This window comes from Doryrhamphus excisus, chromosome 13 (assembly GCF_030265055.1).
Source record: "Doryrhamphus excisus isolate RoL2022-K1 chromosome 13, RoL_Dexc_1.0, whole genome shotgun sequence".
NCBI lineage: Eukaryota > Metazoa > Chordata > Actinopteri > Syngnathiformes > Syngnathidae > Doryrhamphus > Doryrhamphus excisus.
Genome location: NC_080478.1, coordinates 9,180,165 through 9,202,711, shown reverse-complemented (window position 1 = coordinate 9,202,711; position 22,547 = coordinate 9,180,165). Strand labels below are relative to the sequence as shown.

At 41.1% G+C, this 22,547-nt stretch overlaps 4 protein-coding genes across 7 annotated transcripts in view; 2 read left to right on the top strand and 2 right to left on the bottom strand.

Moving 5' to 3' along the window:
- wdr25 (WD repeat domain 25) overlaps window positions 1-1,155 on the bottom strand; it is a 44,835-nt gene extending 43,680 nt beyond the window's left edge. Inside the window, exons 1-2 of one of the 3 annotated variants that reach the window (XM_058091476.1) lie at window positions 1,011-1,153; window positions 2-629 (exon numbers count right to left, since the gene is read on the bottom strand). In XM_058091476.1, the coding sequence (XP_057947459.1) occupies window positions 2-583 (582 nt within the window). In that variant the 5' untranslated portion in view covers window positions 584-629; window positions 1,011-1,153. Of the gene's footprint in view, window position 1 lies in introns of all 3 variants that reach the window. The other 2 variants (XM_058091477.1, XM_058091478.1) reach the window with 2 other exon arrangements.
- A 140-nt stretch (window positions 1,156-1,295) lies between these two features.
- Window positions 1,296-7,916, top strand: LOC131140762 (tryptophan--tRNA ligase, cytoplasmic). The gene is made up of 11 exons (XM_058091473.1): window positions 1,296-1,456; window positions 1,730-1,850; window positions 1,977-2,181; window positions 2,926-3,034; window positions 3,192-3,311; window positions 3,379-3,561; window positions 3,643-3,743; window positions 4,692-4,804; window positions 4,874-5,047; window positions 5,890-6,030; window positions 7,042-7,916. The coding sequence occupies exons 1-11, from the start codon at window positions 1,428-1,430 to the stop codon at window positions 7,198-7,200; spliced, it is 1,455 nt and encodes a 484-aa protein (XP_057947456.1). The 5' UTR covers window positions 1,296-1,427; the 3' UTR covers window positions 7,201-7,916.
- A 678-nt stretch (window positions 7,917-8,594) lies between these two features.
- Window positions 8,595-17,720, top strand: LOC131140766 (mitochondrial basic amino acids transporter). The gene is made up of 4 exons (XM_058091481.1): window positions 8,595-9,102; window positions 10,605-10,648; window positions 12,945-13,028; window positions 15,932-17,720. The coding sequence occupies exons 1-4, from the start codon at window positions 9,069-9,071 to the stop codon at window positions 16,700-16,702; spliced, it is 933 nt and encodes a 310-aa protein (XP_057947464.1). The 5' UTR covers window positions 8,595-9,068; the 3' UTR covers window positions 16,703-17,720.
- Window positions 12,742-22,547, bottom strand: part of fancm (FA complementation group M) — a 49,723-nt gene continuing 39,917 nt past the window's right edge. Inside the window, exons 22-25 of one of the 2 annotated variants that reach the window (XM_058091463.1) lie at window positions 21,456-21,768; window positions 20,301-20,598; window positions 19,214-19,336; window positions 12,742-15,225 (exon numbers count right to left, since the gene is read on the bottom strand). In XM_058091463.1, coding sequence (XP_057947446.1) covers window positions 19,216-19,336; window positions 20,301-20,598; window positions 21,456-21,768 — 732 coding nt within the window. In that variant the 3' untranslated portion in view covers window positions 12,742-15,225; window positions 19,214-19,215. Of the gene's footprint in view, window positions 15,226-18,232; window positions 19,337-20,300; window positions 20,599-21,455; window positions 21,769-22,547 lie in introns of those variants that run through there. The other variant, XM_058091461.1, reaches the window with a different exon arrangement.

Here is a 22,547-nt window from a genome sequence, read left to right as displayed (position 1 = left end):
CCTTAAATGTCTTATCCATGGAGGCAGACAGCAATAGATGACTCCTCTGAGGAACTGGACACCATTGCACCGTGTTTACTGGACCCTGGTGGCCTTCAACGCTCAGAAGAAGCCTCCTTGGTATCCCAGCAGCAGCAGGCTTTTGAGAAAGATGCAGCTTCACTTGTGATGACACTTCAGAGAGAATTTGGCCATCTTTGTTGTGGACTCTCTGTGTGGGATTATCTTCTTTCTCTCCACAAGTGACAAGTCTTTGCCTCTTGGGAATGTAGGGTCTGACACCAGATGGGACTGTGGAGGGTCTTTTGGACTTAGTGGGAACACTTGGCAGCATAAAAGGAAGCGTTTGCAGTCCAAACATCGTCTGTTGAGGTGCTGGTAAACAGCTAGTCTTTTGTAAAGATCTATTGTCTTTTTCTGAAATGTGCTGGTCATAATCCAACTCTGTCCTGTCAGGATTTGGTGTCACTCTCGCTTGTTCGTCTCCCTGCCTGCAAGATTCTTCCTGGACAACCCCTGATCCTTTTTGGTCGTTGGATTCATCCGCAGAGTCTGAGTCCTCATAGGCCACTAATGTGGACATTTTCACTCAACCGTGTGCTGATTCAAGAATGTCCCAGCGGTGACATCTAGTGGTCAATTTATATATCGAAAAGAAAAGATAAACATGCGGGTCAAAAAAATATTATAGCTTTAACAATTACACAAAAAATTATTATATTTAGTCCTGTAATTCAAATCGGTGGCTGGGCATGTCCTAATATACACACTATAAGCAGACAATAATCTACTTAAAATAAGACGTGAAAAAGACACGATAAGATAGCTTGTTGAGCTGTCAACAATGGCTTTACATTAATTAACGTACAATTCACACGGGAAATCAATTTCAGATAGATGTTTTCTTCACTCGGTCGCTTTTACACTGTACTACTTTGCTGTAGCTAGCTTATGTGCTAGCGTACACACGTGCACAGACGGAGTATTACTATTACTATTTTAGTTCTAACCTCAAACGAAGTCCAGACCGTCAAAAAAGGAACCACAAGAACAAAAACATCTTTAAAAACATACTGAATGATCGATGTTTCACAATAAACGCAGTTTCCTTTTGGGCATACCAGTGTGGTCTGTCGACACCGGTAAAGACTATGCTTTTATTTTGAAAACTTCCGATATGGGTTTTCAGTTTAAACATGTCCCCATTTGAAGTGTAACCTTGAATTCTGATATATTAGATATAAAAATATTTATATTTTTCAATATTTTTTTTATTTGTGATAAAACTTTAATGGCTAACAGTTATCATGTTTAAAAGAGATATAAGGTGCTCATGATTTGGTACCGGAACCATAGAGCGATGCACATTTACCGGGAAGACTTAGAACCAAACACCAAGAGGAGGCTCTAATGCTGATGCAAGTTCAATGAGTGACCAGTCTGTTGCGTTCACACGGTATGTTTACTAACGACATTGCATATTATTTAAGGGTGGCATATGGACTATATACTATGTATAATAACAGTGTAATTATGCTTTAAATCGTTATCTTAGATAGCGATAGTTACGCTGAGCTACAATCGTAATAGTTAGCTAAATTGGGTGTGTGACTGCTGTGTAATGATCGCATATGGGGAGGTACCTTCTCCTAAATGGGTGGAGATACGTACAGTAATGTTGCATCACTTATGTAGGAGGAAGACTAATTATTGTCCATTTGTTGACAAGTCTGAGGATGACGGATTGCAAAGGAGACGGGGAAGCAGTCAAGAGTCCCATGGAGCTCTATGAGAAGTTGTCAGAACAAGGAGACAAAGTGAGGACCTTAAAATCTGCAAAAGCTGAGAAAGTAAGTGGTCATACACACCAAGATAGTACGCTCTTATTTTTCAACTCAATTGTTAACATTGTGTGGGGCTTTTAAACAACAAACAAAGCATTCAAACATTGTCTGATAGAGTTTGTGTTCCTTCAGGCTGAAGTTGACGCCGCAATCCAGTTGCTGCTAAAGTTGAAAATGGACTACAAACAGTTGACAGGTCAGGAATACAAACCTGGCTGTCCACCTTCAGAAAACTCAGCAGAGAATGGCTCTGTAGCAGATGATTGCGATGATGAAGTTAACCCGTGGAATGTCACAACCAGCAACGCAAAGGGTGTCGATTACGACAAACTCATTGGTAAGTTAAAAAAGTAGCTGCTGCATTGTCTGTTTAAAAAAGATATAAATTTATGTATTACAATGGAACGTACGAGTCCAAGGAGTGGTCACACTGAAATGAATTCTTTACTCGAATTATGTCTTAATGTAGTGAGAATAAAGTGGTAATATTCGGAGACTTGTACTTTCACCCTGCAAATAATTTGTAATAAAACTTTTTTTCTCAAAAATTTTAATTCTAATCTCATAGCATTTTTATCTCATAATATTAAGATTTATTATTTTCTCGCAATATGTAGACTGATCTGGTAACGTGATTTTTTTTTCCCACAGAAAAACAGAATGTACACTATTCCTATTTATTTAGTAACATTACAGCCCTGCCTTGGTTAATTGATTCCACACTCAACCGCGATAACTGAATTTTCACAAAGTAGGATTTAATAATATGGAATATTTTTGTAGTGGGAGGATAGAAAACTTGTTTTCGACCTGCTAAAAAGTTAATTTGAGCTCTGCGGACAAGCAATAACACCCCTATAGTCACCATTCTACTCGTATTTAATGTAGTAGACATGATAAGTGATAACATAATAAATGTGAGTAATTAATGCTGGCTTTGTTTATACCACTTTGCACATCTTATATTTTTCCTGTAATAATGCAAAAATAGTCTCATAAAATGGTTCCATGCCTCATTAACCCTAATATTTCTTTGTGTTATGTCATCTTGTCTAATTCTCATCCTGCATTCTTTCCTTAGTGAGGTTTGGCACTAGTAAAGTTGACCAGGAACTGGTAGACAGAATAGAGAGAGTGTCAGGACAGAAACCTCACCACTTTCTTCGTCGGGGAATCTTCTTCTCACACAGGTTAGCTTTTTTTCCCCTTCTGTAACTTATATAAATTTTACCGGAATATGTTGTGATTCAGCAGGCTGACCTTTTCCACGAATGTGGTCATCGCTCACAGGATTGTGACACATCGCTGTTGAATCAAGTCACATTGGTGTTTTCGCTGTACTTGCAGAGACATGCATCAGGTTCTGGATGCATATGAGAAGAAGAAGTCCTTCTTCCTGTACACTGGCAGAGGCCCGTCATCACAGGCCATGCATGTCGGTCACCTCATCCCCTTCATCTTCACCAAGTGAGTTCTGATGCTAATAAGTAGAATAGAGTTGTGAAAAGACAATAGCACACTTCTTTTGTTGAAGATGGCTGCAGGATGTGTTCGACATCCCCCTGGTGGTCCAGCTGACCGATGATGAGAAGTACCTGTGGAAGGATCTGACGCTAGAACAGTGCCACCAGTTTGCCGTGGAGAACGCCAAGGACATCATTGCCTGTGGTTTTGACATCAACAAGACTTTCATCTTTTCTGATCTCGACTATATGGGGTAACAACACATGACATGCGTCCATGTTTACGTTATGTAAATCAGCCTCATTTCACATTGTTTTGTTTCTTGTGCCCTTAGAGCTTCACCTGAATTCTACAGGAACGTGGTTAAGGTTGAAAAGCATGTGACATTTAATCAAGTCAAAGGTATCTTTGGCTTTACGGACAGTGACTGCATTGGTAAGGCTCAAGGAGAGAGGAAAAAAACTTTTATAAACTTTTATATTAACTCATTGAATCCCAGCCATTTTTCAAAAGCAGTCCGTCTTCGTACTGGCCATTTCTGATGATTTTCATTATTTTTTTAAGGCGCACACAATATTGTTTTCTTGGGCTATGTAGACATGGTATATACAAAAAACAGATTACCCTCTCATCTTTAATCAGCAGTAGAATATGGGTAAGTTTCAGCATAGATATATTTCAAGCATAACTTTCACTTTGACACAAATTTAGCCATATATTGGATATTTAGCTAAAATGTGTTAACAACAATGCCACAATATAAACAACACACAAAAATGGTTGTTTTACATGAATTTTCTATTTTTACAAGTGTAACTCTATGAACTACTTACAATTTTCATGTTCTTATGTGCACATGCATGCATTACAATTTCCCTTCAATGCGTAATTGCCTTGGTGCAACACAGCCAGATGCCTTTTCACTTCCTGGTTGCTGTGCAGCATATATTTCAATGGGAGAGATGCAGGCCGAGTTCTTATAAAATGCACTTCTGCCACATTGTGGTTGCTTAAAACTGCATCAAACATGCTCTCTTCCATTGTAGAGTTGCATCATCACCTCTTGTGCAAAAAAAACAAAAACATAAAAGACATATGAATACGTATTTGAGAGCGAGCGGTTTGGGTGAAAAAATTGTATAATATAATTTGCTCGCTTGTTGACATTATACTAATTGTGTCCTCAAAACACTATGTGTGTGGTTGTTTAATGAACATAAATACATAGTGTGCCCAGCCTTATGATGGTGATACTATCACAAAAGTCTCCTATCTCAACAGCTAATTTTGAGTACTTGGCCAAAGAGTCAAAGAATATTTTCCTCAACTCTTAGTAGTATTTTAATGTTAAGTAGTAAACTAGATTATTTGTTATCTATCCAGGAAAGATAAGCTTCCCAGCCATCCAGGCGGCCCCATCCTTCAGTAACTCTTTCCCACACATTTTCGGGGACAAAAAGGACATCCAGTGTCTCATCCCGTGTGCCATAGACCAGGTGAAATCAGCATTACACAAACAATTATGGAATCATTTGTTACATTTTGCAACTCTCACCCACCTTAAGGACCCCTACTTCAGAATGACACGTGACGTCGCTCCGAGACTCGGCTATCCCAAACCAGCTCTGTTGCTCTCTACCTTCTTCCCAGCCCTGCAGGGGGCGCAGACAAAGATGAGTGCCAGCGATGCCAATTCCTCCATCTTTCTCACAGACACTGCCAAGCAGATCAAAAACAAGGTCAGCGAAGGGTGAAATTCTTATGAAGTGGTTGTTTTTATGTTGACGGTGGAACTTCAAAACTTCTAAAGTCAAACGCCTCTGATGCTGGTCGTTAAGTCACTAAAAAAGTTCAAAGTCATTCAACCTTTTTCAGGCACGTCTCTAAAATAGCACTAAATTTTATGGTGCAAGACATGACCACATATTTCACTAGAGCTTAGATCAGCAGTCATAAGAAGGATTAACGTTGCAAGTTTTGCTTTTTATTTGGCTTTCTTGGGCGACGTACACGTTCCAAAATAAATAGAATCAGCAGGGGAAATCACATTCACGGTAATTCTAATAATACGTAGGCATTTTATGATGGCACATTTTGCTGGACAATAATTCATTCATTCATTTTCTACTGCTTATCCTCATAAGGGTCGCGCGGGATACTGGCGTCTATCCCAGCTGTCTTCGGGGCGAGAGGCGGGATACACCCTGTACTGGTTGCCAGCCAATCAGAGGGCACATATATACAAACAACCATTCACACTCACATTCATACCTATGGACAATTTGGAGTCGCCAAATAACCTAGCGTGTTTTTGGAATATGTGAGGAAACCGGAGTCCCCGGATGCATGGGGAGAACATGCAAACTCCACAGACTTTCCCTCATCTCATTGGCATACTCATACTTCACTAAACCCGCTTTCTGGACTACAATTGTGTTTGACCTTTGATGTTGAAGTTCCACTGTGCAGTGCAATGGCAATGACATCTAAGTAGTGCTCACATGGGTGCTGTGTTTACCACCAGCAGTTTATAGTCATATCAACAATATATACTGTAACTTTGGTTTGTGATAAATCCCAGATCAACAAATATGCCTTCTCGGGGGGAAAAGACACAGTGGAGGAACACCGTAAATATGGTGGCAATGTAGAGGTGGATGTCTCCTTCATGTACTTGAGCTTCTTTTTGGAAGATGACGAACAACTGGAGAAGATCAGACAGGTGAGAATGCTGGGGACAATGACTGACACTAGAAACACCTCTTTTACACAGATGCTGTAAAAATGTTATTACGGTATACAGAACTGCAACCTTGCATGCATACGCATATGGCATGTCCTAATCACGTAATATATACCGTAGAGCATATGTTCTTTCGCATATAAATGATAATACAACCATTTCAAAACACACCTTGACCATGAAGAAAGCCAAATTAACTATTTTTTCTTTTAAAATGTACAAAACTAATTATGGGCAGGCCTGCAACACAAACCCATATGATGTTTCTTCTAACATAATGCTGTAGATCAATTTAAATGCAAGAAAATTCAAGTCCCAGCTGTGGAGACCTCACAGAAAAATCTTCAATTACTGGGTTTATTTAATGAAAAACATTATTCATTTAAAGTTCTTGAATGTAAAATGACACCAAAGATGCAGAAAACAGGAAATGTTAAAACTTTCCAACAACGCCATGCCATAGATGGTAAAAAACAGTGGGAAACAGTACTGACGGCAGTAAATGTAATTGCTTTCAGTGATGTTTACTTGTTACTGTAACATGTTACTTGAGTTGTATGTTCATGTTCAGAATTCCGCTATTCCGGTGAAGGCATGTGTGTTGGAGTTGAAGAATACCGTGTTGGAACTCGGCACTGCTGTTGACGTAAGGTCAGCAGTGAAGGTTGAAAAGAGCATCAAAGACGCTATGGGGACGCTACATTACGTTGATGAAGTGTTGCAACCTGTTGCTTTCAATTTTGTGAGACGCAATTACATTACATCCAACATGCGTTATCGTGATAGGATTAAAATCTCCATCACAGGCCATATTTCTATTGTTTTAATTGTGCGTTCCTACTCTGGTTTCTACAGAGCTGTACCATGGGAGCGAAAAACTATTCCCGTCCTTGAACTTATCATACATTGTGTTTATCATTCCTTCCTGCTGCATCCTCATCACATTCCTCCCCGTCCACTCCTCCTCTGTCTTTATTTGTCTTTTTTTAGGACTACACAAGTGGTGCACTCCTAACCGGAGAACTGAAGAAGATTTTGATCGAAACCCTGCAGCCCCTTATTGCCAAGCATCAGGAGCAACGCAAGCAAATCACGGATGAGACTGTAAAGCAGTTCATGACACCCAGGCCTCTCAATTTTAAACTCTAGCTTGCTTTAGATAACAAATATAATGGCGAATTGTGTTATTACTGGTAGAAGGAACACAACAGTTTGGCGTCTATGTGGGTTGGCGAAGTGGTCATTTACACTGTACTGTCAAATGACATGTGCCTCTGTGTCATATTAAGCATTGCAATGACCTCTTGCTGCTTGTCATGCATCACCTGACTATTTAAAACTGGGAAATATGAAGTAGGACAGTTGTTGTTATTGTCAAATCAGAATACTTAAGGGACCTTTACCTGTCACCTTTCTCAAGGGCGCTAAATCATGTCATCAACAGGCATGCCGTGTCTTAATGTGTCTTTTTTTTATATATATACTTGAACAACCCACCTGTCCAGAACAATATGCCGCATCCCAGCATCAGTGTTGATATTTAACAACCTTTTACACATCACCCCAGGTAAACGGCTGTAAATGATTGCAATAAAAATGTCGGAATACCACTTGGCATGATATTATTACTATCTTCATCCAATGTGGAACACATACACAACAATGGACGTGCAGCGATACGATGGGAGAAAGTATTGCCGGTGTGATTTTTTTCAAAGAATTTTTGTGATACAGATGCATTACTTTTGAACCGCCAAACGCTTTACTTTGACCTTTAACTTTATTCTGACCTAAACACATCAACAATGAAGCTACTGAGACTCTAGTCCTTTCAGCCTCAAAACAAAACATCATTGTCACTACACAATAGCGAGATGCATTGAGGGACACTCCGAACACAAAATGTTTATTATATGTATGTTTTGGTTCAAATAAACAGGAAGTACAATTTGCTGCATCTTTGTAGGCTTGGAAATCCTACAAAAACTGAAAATGTGCATTCAACTGAAGTTACAAGCAAAGACAAACTTTTAGTGTGGCCTCTTCTAAGTATAAAATTATGATAAAATGCTGCCAGGATATGTTAAACAATTCCTAGTTTTGCCATGGAAACCTTTTTTTATATTTGGCTAAGAAGCTATGGTGTCTTTCCTAACTTATTTGACTATTTTTGGTTACACAGTGTCCTTCAATCATTTCCCAAGGAAGTGGAAGCAGTGACCTGAACAGCAATGGGGTCCTGCTTATGCATGTCCGTTCTTTGGACTGTTACATACAATATACATGTCGAAATATATAACTATATGTGCAATATATGAGATATTATTAGCTAGACGTTGGTCTTTTTTGAATTACCACCGACCTCGTGATCTTTAAAACTTCTCACTTTAAACTAGAGCAGTATCAGGATGTACTGGCGCAGGTGTACCTAATGACGTGGCCGTGGAAGAGCACATCATTCAACCTGCACATCATCGCAATTGCAACGCACCTCGCTGACCCCCTGCCTAATATTTAGCTGCTCATACACAACGATGACGTCAGCCGCGATAGCAATGTTGGTTTTAGGATGGTTGTGATTTGAAACCCCACTCGACCCGGGCAAGCTGCTTTCGCCGCCGGCAGCCAATGCGAGCGAGGGGCGGCCAGTGCGAGTCAGGGGAGTTGTCTTCCACCCAGACAGCGGATTGGACTGCCTTAAAAAGGGCAAACACGCGTCTACGTTTTTTCTACATCGAGCACCCGCCTCCAACTCCTCTTGACGACCAGAAATAGAAAAGCTTTAGTAGACACAAGTCAAGTGGCTAAATAACACGTTTAGTCCTCGTTCGCGTCAACAGTTTTGCTAGCATAGCTTTAGCTTCGGCATCACCGACTCAGCGGAGTTAGCTTTAGCCGGAGGTTGGGGGGTGTTGTCAACAAACTCAGCCGGACAAAAACATTGTTTGTAGCAAAAGTAGAGGGCGAACCGTTCAGTGAATCGTCAAATCGGTATAATAAGTTGTACCTTCGAGGGAATGGCACTGGACTTCGCCGCGGGCTGCGTGGGAGGTAAGTCAGGGCAGCTAGCCAAACACTACCGCTAGCTTGGTCGCCACGTTAACCAGGTTTTATGCTAAACATAACCGTGTTTATGCTAACTGATAGTTTTTTCTTTTAGTACGTCAAAATGGGTCACAACTGTGGGTTTTAGCACAGTTGTCATGTTTAGAATGGTACACGTCATTTTATACAAAAACGAGGTCTATAGAGGAGTAAGATAAAGCGCCGGAAGCGCTAATGGCTTGCCAGGTTGCATTCCACAACCATACCTGTCATGTATAGGAGTGACTACGACTGACTGGTTGACATGCAATGAAATGCACATTATAGTCCAAAGAGTGGATGTTCTAGTTTAATTGTGTACAATTTAACAAATTATAGTGGGGGAACGTTACATTAGCGTCAACTGTGGCTTGCGCTTTTTAAAAAAAAAAATCACTTCCGGGTTTGTGCTATTTATTGTAATCTTCTCTCCTATTTCAAACATGCAGAACAGTTACAGTGATGCCCCAAGGTCTAGGACAAAGTCATATTATGTTGCCTGGATTCCACGAATACACAACCAATGTACGCAAATGTCTCAAAAACAAATTAAAAATTGCGCTTTTTGACATGACAACTTGAGCAAAGCAAAGAAGAAAATATGTCCGGTCATGGGACAGATGAGTCATTATATTTCATAGATGTGTTCCGGAAGGTTTTTCTGCCAGATGAACGGTGAGCTCATGACCACAGAAGAAAATAATGTCCAGGCATTGCCAAAAGATAACTCCTTGCATCCAGGCAGATTTTTTTCAAATGTCATTTGCCACAAAATAAAGTTGGCCCTACCTGCTCGCCATCGCTCATAAACACATTATAATGGGACTACTTGTCAATTTAACTTGTCGTTAGCGTCATTTACTGTGCGGAGATCTATGCATCGTAATTCCGCTTCTGGTCTGCCAGAGAGAGAAGAGTAGTAGGGGGATTAGTGTTACTTTGTCCTATATTTAGATAGTTGTCAGAGCCTTCTACATAGTCTTTCAAAAAAGCAACAAATCTTATTGGATCGCAACAAACTCAATTATATAGATTAAAGAATATTTAATAGTGATTAATCCACAGCAGCACTGTGAATAATCTGATTAAGCATTGCAATTGCTTGACAGCTTTAGATCCTGGTAACATTTGTGTTTCATTACTTTTCCTTTTTACCATAATTCTCATGAGAATTGCTGTAGTACTCCATTGTGGTCTGTGATTCAAAGTATTTATTTTGTTTTACTTGAGTTAAATATGGTTCCTATCACGACCGCAAATGACTTAGTTAAGGTTAAAGAGGACAATGGTTGTGTAGGGTTGGAATAGTTGAAGCTTAATTGAAGAGGTGGAGATGTTTGCATAATATAAATTTTGGCTTCCAGCCGTGGGCATCATTGAATACTGCTTGAGGATGACATGCTAACTTAGCAAACTGCCACAGTGATGTCTTTTACTTATGACTTGAAATCGCCTATCTGTTTTTCCAGGTGCTGCTGGTGTTCTGGTTGGCCATCCATTTGACACAGTGAAGGTGGGTTGTCCCCTCCATGGCGTGAGCTCCTTCAAGGCTCGGTTGTGATGCGTTCCGATGTTGACCATTTCAATGTGGTCTTCAAATCTAAACACTAAGTCTTGAACATAACCATGCAGGAGAGATTAGTCTAGAACAACTATGATGACTTTACTATAAAAACGATTCCTCCAAAATCCACAGAATACGTAGCAAAGACTAAATATTTGTGCTTGTTTACTTTATTCCCAACCACTGTGTACATGGGAAAGAGACATCTGGACAAGCATTGAAGAAGTACGGTTCAGTTGTACTGCTACAACAATAATTTCATCAATCTGTCAAATAAGGAAGTAAGTTGATTCATTATATCAACAAATATTAATAATATCAACAACCAGCTTTTTCAGTTTAGATTACAGTGGAACAATCCCTTCTGGAATGCTGCATGCTCAACATCTGATTAGTTTGTTTTACTGCAAGAAATATAAATAATCTGTTCCAAGAATTTACATTTTGCACAGTTGAATCTGAAGAGGGTTCTAAGAAGAAACGAGAGTGAGCCAAAAAAATCGAGTAGCTTTCTCTATCAGCAAGACCTCTCCCAGTGTGCCATTGCTGCTGAGGTTGGACGCAGTAAGACTATCATTTGAAACGTCTTCAAAGATCCGGAGGTTTACAGAACAAAAGAAGTCTAGTGGTTGACCCAAAAAATGTTCACTGGCCCCGAGCCGGAGGATCCACTGTCTGCTAAGACACAGGACAATCCTAGGCCCAAATGAAGGTTGTTACAATCAGACGGCATCTGCAAGAGAAGTGAACAGAAATGTCTTGATTCCACCTGAGATGTTTTCCACACGGAACAGTGGAGAGGGCGCCGTGATCTGGGGTGCTTTTTCCTTCAGTGGAACAATAGAGTTTTAGGTTATGCAGGGGTGTCAAATGGCAGCTGGCTATGTGGAGAGGTTGCAGGGGTGTATCCCTCATGAATGAAGGCCCTCGTCTGTGTGATAATTAGTGGGTTTTTCAACAGCATGACACTGCTGTTCACAGTACCGCCTGACAAGAGTACTTCCTCCACAGTTGTCACCTGGAAACACTGGCATCAATCATGCCCAATTTTTGAGGTGGTTAATAAGAACGACACAGCTACTCATTACTGAGTCCCTTTTTGAATGTTTTATTTTAGGGTAAGTTTTTTTTTTTTTTTTCAAGCTATGGTCTCAGGCTGTTCATCAGCGGATCAAAAGTTTATTTCAGTTCAATGCTTGTTTGCAATAAATTGCTTATTCAACATTTTTATTGTTTCACTCCCATTTTGCCTTTTTAAATGTTATACTTAGAACCTCCTCAGGGTACATGGTCTTAAAATTTTGATCAGGAGTATATTTAACTTAAGGGTGGCGCACCAAGCATTGTATAAAAACGAAAGAAAAAATGTTGTCAGAAGTAAATCCTTATCTTCCACTACTTAATGTCGTAATGTCTTGCATGGTACATGTTTTTTTTTCTTGCCATCTTTTGAGGCATATTTGTCACTGGAAAAAAACAAACATGGTGAAATTTCTAATTGTACGACTCTGTGGCTCTTTGACTTAAGTGTGTTATGCAAAAGCCAAAGCAAAAAATATAATTATAAACTGAAGTCTGCTGTCATGTGTGACTTTTTTTTTTTACTTTGAATTTAGAGGTTCCACTGTATTTAATATACATAAAAAGGCCACCCAAGTACAAAAAAAATGTGCAAAATTTATTTTTTTAATGTATTTGCTTTAAAAACAACATACATCAAAGTCCATCATAGAAAAATAATAGTAGAATAGAAGAATGTGAATACAAGCTGAGGCCGTACTGGGAATTTTATACTGGTTTTAGTACAATTTTCGCTTCCACATTGTGTGTGTCTGACACATTGCATTGGGTTGGAGGTAATCCTACTAGTTGGACAACATCATAGCAGCATGGTGAATGTTGTGACTTTTCAATGTCATTATTATTTTCTCCATGTGCTGCTGTTGTCTGCTTGTGGGAGGGAGCTGGGGGGGGGGGCTGTCTTTAACAGCAACAGTGTCACTGTGTTGTAGATGAGAGAGAGAGAGAGAGAAATAAACAACCTCTCCACGGATATGTGACCTAGTAAGTAACGTCAAGGTCTTTCCTTCTCTCCCTCTTGTGTCTTGTCTTAAAAAAAAAAACAAAACACTGAAGACGTTTTTGTGAGCACGTTTTGCACGCAAATACTGTTTCTTACCCCATTTGTCTTGCTTGTATTGTAATGTGATGTTGCTGACACTAACCAAACCACACTCATCCTCAGGTGCGGCTTCAGGTACAAAATGCGGACAAACCTCTATACCGAGGGACATACCATTGTTTCCAGTCCATTGTGCGCCAGGAGTCGGTAAGCTTCTTTACTAAATGTTGTGAAATCCCTCGAAAAAAAAAAAAATGTCACAGGCATTTGCAGTTTAACTACAGAGTAGCCATTGACTTTGGCCTCCTGTCCTCCTAAATCCTAAAGAGTCCACTTGCAGGCTCATGGAGGTCTAATTAAAGTGTCTGTCCCAATGTCGTGTTAAACACAGCCAGCATGTCCAAGGCATATCGGGGTTGCTGAGGGTAAAAGGGGGCGGAGGTGTCTCTTTTCCTACACCACAGGAGCCATTCCCCTGCAGGGGCTAAATTAAGCTTTGGACGCCACTGACACTAAAGTCAGCACTAGGAACCCACATTTGACTAATATTGGGAACATTTTTTACATTTCTTTTTTTTTTAGATTGTATTTGAATGGGATAGGTACATTTCTCCTACTGAATATTCTGAACTTCTGTTTCTATGCTAATGCGCATACCGTAGTGTGTGTGTTATCTAAACTACCCATAGCTGATGTCATGTTCTTTATGACAACGCTCCACTCATAGTGACAGGCAAAACATTGGAATGCTCTTCCACTAGATGGCAGTAAGTGCATAATTAGTGGACCTATTATGCTTTTTCCACTTCTCTGACCTATAAATGTAGTATTCTCGTGTTAAACGATGCCAAGGTTTCAGATAATGAGGTTTGCACATTTGGAAGTGAGCCCTGAAAGAAGTTTGGGATGGTTCAACATGCTCGGTTTCAAAAGGCGTGGTAAAACTGCCCCTTTGTGACGTCACAGAGGGGCGGACTTCCTTATACAGTAAACCTCGGATATATCGGACTCGGATATATCGGAAATTCGCTCACAACGGACAGATAAAAAAGAACCGATTTTTCTGTAATGCATTTCCAATAAAAATTCATTGCATATATCAGATTTTTTATAACGGATTTCACCTATTTTGGACAAAATCTCCAGTCCCGTTCCAATGCATTTCCATTAAATTTCCCTCGCATATATCGGATGGCCGCATCGTGGCCAGATTTAGGACAAATATAAAAGTGAGTGACGTCAATAATACTAGCACAGCAGTGAATGAGATCTTAACCTCACTATTGGAAATAACGTAGGCCTGACGGGCGTAACAGGGCCTAGCTTAATTAACAATTTGTTATGCTCAGAGTCCAATAAAGTTAAATTCTCATTACCTTGCGTCTCTTTTCATTGCCCAGTCCAGGTACATTGGAAACATAGTCAAGGAAGTGCCTTTTTATAACGGATAAAATCCGATTAACGCATACACCGGGTATAAATCCGATATATGCGTAAAACGGACATTTTCCGGTATACGCATATAACGGATTTCGCTTATATCGGACAAAACCAGTGGGAACAATTGAATCCGATATATCCGAGGTTTACTGTATATAAACTCTGCCCTCCCCCAAGCGCTGCTCCGCTGTTGACTTGCTAGCAATGCCTCGAAAGGGAAAGCCACATTTGTTTACAATTCCTAAAGACGCCACCATCAGGCACAAGTGGTTGGAGTTCATAATGCCCTACCAGCTAAAGAAATGCATTTTAATCTGTCAGCGGCATTTCACACTGGACGCTTTTGTGAATATGGGCCAGTATGCATTACACTGCTGATGGGTATGTCAAAAAATATGAACTATCCCTTTAAATAGTGCACTCCAATGAGCATCAAATTGATGTCCTTTAGGAAGTTCCTAGATGGTCGTGATTCATTCATGGGCTTGGCAAGTGACAAATATTTGAGCCTGGGCGAGTGCTCTTGTTACTCTTGGCTCCGTTTCTCCTTGAGGCGTTAGCATTGGTGGTGTTGGAGCCATGCTGCCAGTCTGTGGTTCCAGTACATGGATCATAATAAAAACAACCCAAATTGTAGCTGAGGGATGTCAATCGGTGGTTCTATATCTATAAGGAACAAAGGCCTTTGTGTTTTAAAAAAAAATGAAATAAAAATAAGCTGCTTGAATTGTCTAACTTCTGTACTTAAATCTGCTATGGACTCTGCATATTTAGTTTCATTACTGTCCTACCACTTACTAGAAATGATTGTAGTATTTACTTGCTTCCACTTCTTTTTAATTGTGAACTGCAACCACAGGGAGTTGTTGCCTCCCCTTCCATAACGCAGCCTTGATGGTGACGAAGGAGGGTGGTTAGGCTCAATCTAGGAATAGAACCCATCCAGCATCTGCAACATCTGCATCTAGTGTATCAAAGCAGGAAGAATATTAGCATCCGTAGCCAAAAGAGTATCAGCAAACTTAACTCATGCACTGTAGCCGTCCTCCACGCACACACAAGCACTCCACCCGACATGTTCATGGCCACACAGAATAGCCAGTCATCACAAACTCTTCATTACGTCTGGGTTGGTACAATGACATACTTGCTTGTGGAGAGGAGTTTATTATAGCCTGGTGTCAAATCAATGTGTGAGGTGAAGCGTTCTATGTAGTATGACTGTATGACTGTCTGGTGAAGCTGGGAAGGCGGCAGACTGCATGTGTGGCATGGTTGCCATCCACAGTAACATTTAGTTCATCAGCTTACAATAACATCAGCAGATATCTACATGCATTGTAACGCACTTATGCACTCAAAATGTTAAGTGGAAGTGTGCAAACACACAAGTTGTTTTTTTAATCTGGTAATTATCCCGAGGGGGTGGAAAAAGGAAGTGTCTATTTGAGTGATGGTGTTTATATAACCAAGTAGACATTAGCGTCTCCTCCAGGAGAGAACAATAATGAAATATTTATTGTATGAAAAAAATAAATAAATATTGTCAATCATGTGACTAGAATGTCAACACTCCCACATGGTGTGTAAATGATGTTTGTCCCTGATTAAATGTCAGTGTTTTGCCATTGTTGTCTCAACAACACAAGTCACGTGTGTGCATTCCACAGGCGCTGGGTCTCTACAAAGGTCTCGGCTCACCCATGATGGGCCTCACCTTCATCAACGCCATAGTTTTCGGCGTGCAGGGCAACGCCATGCGGAAGCTGGGCTGCGACACGCCTCTTAACCAGTTCCTGGCAGGTGCCTCGGCGGGAGCCATCCAGTGCGTCATCTGCTGCCCCATGGAGCTCGCCAAGACGCGCATGCAGATGCAAGGCACCGGGGAGAAGAAGTCCAAGAGGAAGATGTACAAGAACTCGCTGGACTGCCTGCTGAGAATCTACAACAAGGAGGGCATCCGAGGTATCAACCGCGGCATGGTGACCACGCTGATCCGCGAGACGCCGGGTTTCGGTGTCTATTTCCTGACGTACGATGTGCTGACGCGCTCCCTGGGCTGCGAGCCGGAAGACCCTTACATGATCCCCAAACTGCTGTTCGCCGGCGGAATGTCTGGCATCGCCTCGTGGCTTTCCACCTACCCCGTAGACGTCATCAAGTCCCGCTTGCAGGCCGATGGCGTGGGTGGCGTCAACCGCTACAGCGGCATCGCAGACTGCGTGCGGCAGAGCGTGCGCAAGGAGGGCTGGCGGGTGTTCACGCGTGGCCTCACGTCTACACTGCTGCGTGCCTTTCCGGTCAACGCCACCACCTTTGCCACGGTGACTCTCTTCCTGCTGTACATGCGCAAGGATGAGGAGTGCGTCATGAAAGCCTCTGAGCCGCAGGCCGCGCCACTGCAGCCGCTACAGACGCAGGCTCAAGCCACGAGCATCTAAAGCTGTTTACTGTGACCCGCTCGTTGCCGTCCACTATCAAAGGAAGGCGTAATATTTAATAATGATACATTACCATAAAAGCTGCACTTGTACATACAGTGTGTTTTTATATACTTCTTTTTAATGTCACTAACGAACCCTGTTCGCAACAGGAGTTACCGGAATGGACAGCAACGGTTCCACATGTCCAAAAATGTGTCTTAATGTGTGGAATTGAACACGAGCATAAACTGCCTTGTGGTGTCAAACAGCACCTGAGCATTTTTTAACCAAATGAATACAACGCCTTTCATGTACATGGTTGTAAATATTACATGTGTCGTTGTGTTTGTCATAGGAACGGAATGATTCAAGGTGTCATCTTTAGTTATGTATTACTTTTAGTCATGATATTATCGTGCTGGACAAGTCATTCGGCAATCATCCACTTATTTACTCCTGTCCTAAAAGATTCTGTCCCTTTGAGCCAAAATTCTGTTACAATGTCAAAGCACAACTCATAGTGCAGTGTTAAGCACATTGTCCCCTCCAGGAGGTGCTGTTCTTCGCTGTTTGCTGCTTGCCTACAAACCCAAGCAGAGAAAGTAACAGCTGCTGCTTTTTTGACACTTGAAGCTGCTGTTTTAAAGTGATTCTATTTTTAGTATTCTAAATAAATATAATAAAAGCAATCAGTAATCCTGTTAAATCAAAAATATGTTTATTTTTTACATGAGATGAAATTGTTTTCCTTGGTGTTTTAATGTCACATCTGCCATTGTCTTCAATCATCTAAATGTCCTTCTGAAAAAATAACCTGTCATCTTATTTCCTGTTGGAAATGATTTGCTGCAGTCATCTGTTGAAAAGATGTGCAGTTCAATGTCATGTAAATTTGACACATGCTGATCTTTGATGTTTCGAAAAGGATCTACTTCATGAATGTATCATTTTCTCTGTTCTGTAAGTGCATTGTTTTGCACCAAAGCCGTTCAAGTGCCATGAGAATGAATGGTGAAATAAAAGTCATGACTACTAATTCTGAAATGTATTTTGTTTATTGAAATATATTTTATCATGTCATGATACTGTAACGTTATACTTTTAGTTTGCTATTGTTAATGTAATACCTACAATACTTGAGTTAGTTTTGTAATTTGTTTTCACATTTGTATCGCTCCAATAATTCTTAGCCATTGGCATTTATTTCATTTTATTAGTGGTTTTGATGGTTCAATTTATTACTGCAGTACTGTAGTAAGTCATAGCTATTTTTTTAATTTTTCATCTTTACTTGTTATGCTTTTATGCTATACTAATTAATTTGGTGATTTATATATCACAACGATAAAATGATTTAAAAAATGTTCACTATTTTTTTGTTTTACTGATTCAATTATGTATTACATATTTAATTACTTGTAATAATTTGGGGGATTTATTGAATCGTTCCATGAAAACTACTACTGATAACAGGATTTTAAAAATAGAAACTATACAGAACAACACAAACATAACATACGTTTGCGCAGGAACAACACTGACCCCTAATGGTTGCTTACAAAATAGCACTTTATCAACAGGATTTAACATTGATTGTGATGTACATTCTTGAGACTTAAAAGGAAAATTTGACATTTGGGGGGAATTTTGCCCATCATCCACAATTCTTATGCCAGACATGAACACATGTCTCCTTTCTGTGCATTCTAAAGATATAAAAACAGCTAAAAAGAGGCAGCTAAGAATGCACGTAATGGGACACATAAATCAAAAAAACTCCAAAAACTGCCAACAATGCTCCATTTACAGAATGTAATGTGCATAGTAACATAACTAAAGCAAAGTTGTTATCATTAACATTGTTATACCGAAGAACAGCGTTAATGGCGGAGTCACCTAGCTACTAGCCGGCTAGCGCCTAGTTTCACCACAGCTCTCGATGCCTCAGGCCATTACCAAAAGGTAGTGCTGTTTTTGACTTGTTGCTGAAATGCGAAATTATAATATGCCATCCAAGTATTATATGTTATCATGAATGTACCTGTTACTTACAAGGTCACACAATATATATATAAAAGAATAACATCTTTTTGGAGGTGTTTTAATATTGGGTTTCTAGGTGGAATAGTTGTGTTCTATTATGTGCATTAATTAACTGCCTATTTATAGCTCTTCTTATATCTTTAGAATGTACATTCCTTTAAATGTACGTTTACGTTATTATGACAAATATTTTTAATTTGATAAATATTGGTATGTTTTGGCACCACATGCTTAGTTGAGACTTATTAATAAAATAAATTCTCCATTAAATAAATATACTCCTTAGAGCAGAATGTACAAGAAAAATACGCCAGAAGCAAGCTGGTCCCATCCAATTTGTTGTGCCAATATTTTGAGCTTATGACCTAATGAAGCTCAAAATGCAAAAACTGATCCAGTCCGTGAGTAAAAATGTAGCAGCCATAGCAATGTAAAGGAACAAAACAACAACAAATGATTCCCTGAGAGTTTGTATCTGATTCCTACCGCTAGCAGGCTTTTCCTACTTTGTCCATTAGGAAAGAGTCGCAGTCATAGCGCAGGAATCGGTAGATCTCCTCAGCTCTGGCTCGACTCATGCCGCCTCCTTTCTTGATGCTTTCCACTGAGCTGCAGGTACAAGAAGATTTGACACATTTTATTTCAAAATAATAATACTGATTGTTTTTCCTCAATAACCAACAATTTTTGCAGTTGGGGGTTTAGTACCCCCCTGATCCAGAAGATGGTGAAGAAATAATTTTAAAGTTTATTAAGTTGATAAAAGGGGCGGCACGGCGGTCTAGTGGTTAGCGCGCAGACCTCACAGCTAGGAGACCAGGGTTCAATTCCACCCTCGGGCATCTCTGTGTGGAGTTTGCATGTTCTCCCCGTGCATGCGTGGGTTTTCTCCGGGTACTCCAGTTTCCTCCCACATTCCAAAAACATGCTAGGCTAATTGATGACTCCAAATTGTCCATAGGTATGAATGTGAGTGTGAATGGTTGTTTGTCTATATGTGCCCTGTGATTGGCTGGCCACCAGTCCAGGGTGTACCCCGCCTCTCGCCCGAAGACAGCTGGGATAGGCTCCAGCAACCCCGCGACCCTCGTGAGGAAAAAGCGGTAGAAAATGAATGAATGAATGAATGAAGTTGATAAAACTTTTATGAGGCGGCACGGCGGACTAGTGGTTAGCGCGCAGACCTCACAGCTAGGAGACAAGGGTTCAATTCAACCCTCGGCCATCTCTGTGTGGAGTTTGCATGTTCTCCCCGTGCCTGCGTGGGTTTTCTCCGGGTACTCCGGTTTCCTCCCACATTCCAAAAACATGCTAGGTTAATTGGCGACTCCAAATTGTCCATAGGTATGAATGTGAGTGTGAATGGTTGTTTGTCTATATGTGCCCTGTGATTGGCTGGCGACCAGTCCAGGGTGTACCCCGCCTCTGGCTCCAGCACCCCCCGCGACCCTCGTGAGGAAAAAGCGGTAGAAAATGAATGAATGAATGAAAACTTTTATGATAGTGACAGTTTTACACTGGAACAGATTACTTCTGTCAACATAATTTCCGATGGGAACATTTGCAATAATACCTGTTGATGAGCTGTGCGACCGAGCTGAAGTTGCGGCTCATGTTGAGCGCATGGACGTAGTTGACAGCGGGCAAACTCAAGTACAGCTGCAGGGCCTGCTGCCTGTGCTGGTCTTTAACCTCCCCTGGTGGTGCAACGATGCCCTGGCCTTTGCGCCTCTCCAGCTCCGCCAGCTCGACCAGCAGGGCGGCGCTCTGTTCGGCGCCGTCACTCCACAGCAAGCGCACACCTGTGTGCACCAGCGCCGCCAGTGTGCTGTCGTAGCAACGAGTGCGCTGGAAGGGGCGGGATGTATCGCCTGGACAAGGGGACACATGGTAAGTAAAAATGGCATCCATTTTGTCTTTATATTGCCCGATGATGTTTAATGCTTGCCACTTTATTACCTCCACCAAGCACAGCACAAAGTTTTGGCCGGTGTTTATCACTTTCTGTTCAAAATAACTTGAAAAACTCTGATTTGATGGGAAATTTTCAGGAATTGGGGGCGGGGGGGTGATCTGGATCACCGTCTGAATCCAGAAATTTGACAATTTTGGGCATTTGTGCATTTAACCCCCCAAAAAACACCTGTTCAGTACATTTAGCTGTATATATTCCTGGTACATTGTGCTATTATGCTAGGTGTTTGCAGGCTAATGTTAACATAACAAGCATGGCTAGTCTAGCATTTTTTACTATTTTCATGGGTAGGCACATACAGTAATTCAACACTTAGCACTATCATGCTAGGTGTTAGCATGCTAACATTAACATTTTAGCATTGTTAACATGGTAACAGTAGCATAGTAGCAAATCTAGCCCTTTACATTGGTAGACACTCATATACAGTATACTGTATATGTGCATTGCTAGCATGCTAACCTTAGAATAGTAGCATTTTCACCCACAGCACTACCATGCCAGATGTTAGCAAGAGCATTTTTTGCGCATGCTAGGTTAATTGACGACTCCAACTTGTCCATAGGTATGAATGTGAGTGTGAATGGTTGTTTGTCTATATATGCCCTGTGATTGGCTGGCGACCAGTCCAGGGTGTACTAACAAGTCAGACATGTGCTGGGAAACTGCTTCCCATGACATCATTGAGATATCATCAAGAAGATAAAATGTCTTCATCAGTTCAGGTGAATGAATGACGTGACGTAGACTGACCTGGCTTTGTTCTGTCCTTCTCCACAATCAAACAAACTCGCTCAAACAACTCCTGCATGCCGTTCAGCCTTTCAGCCAGTCGCTTGCGGTTGTGCATGGAGGCCAAATCCGACTGGCTGTGTCTCTCCACCGCCATGCGGCCGCTCACAATAAAATAACTGCCTTCCAGCGAGCACACATGGACCGAGGCGCCGTGGCGCCGCCGCAGGCTGGTCACGAGCTCCACACCGCTGCTGATGCAGCGACTGTCCACTAGGATGCAGACCGGACACTCGGAGATGGTTGAAGCCGCTACGTTTGAGGTGGTGGATGGCTGGAGATGGAAAATAGTGATGAGTGGACAACTCATAGAATGGAAAGCAGTAAAACGCATTATGTTATGCTAGTTCTTTGACTTTTTGTGATTCTTGTTAGTGTTTTAAATGATCAAAATACAGAATATACGTGTTAATGCATGACCACACCGTGTATATCAAACCATGCAACATTGTTAGAGGGTTTTTTTTTCAGTCTAAATTAGTCAAAATAGTCAAATGCTAAAGTCAATTCATAGTCAAAATAGGTGGATCCTAATGACAGCGTTGTAAGCTAGCTGAAATTAACTCGCTTTCCTGTGTTGTAATGAACAAAAAAGGGAAAATGTTAATTGTGTTGTCATTGACGAATTCATTCATTTTCTACCGCTTATCCTCACGAGGGTCACGGACGTGCTGGAGCCTATCCCAGCTGTCTTCGGGCGAGAGGCGGGGTACACCCTGGACTGGTGGCCAGCCAATCACAGGGCACATATAGACAAACAACCATTCACACTCACATTCATACCTATGGACAATTTGGAGTTGCTAATTAACCTAGCATGTTTTTGGAAACCGGAGTACCCATTCAAGCACGGAAGGAACTCCACACAGACATGGCCGAGGGTGGAATTGAACTCGGGTCTCCTAGCTATGAGGTCTGTGCATTAACCACTCCTCCATTTTTATTTTTTTGTTTAGATTATGTCTCTAAGAGGGCGGCACGGTGGTCTAGTGGTTAGCGCGCAGACCTCACAGCTAGGAGACCAGGGTTCAAGGCGTGCATGTGTGGGTTTTC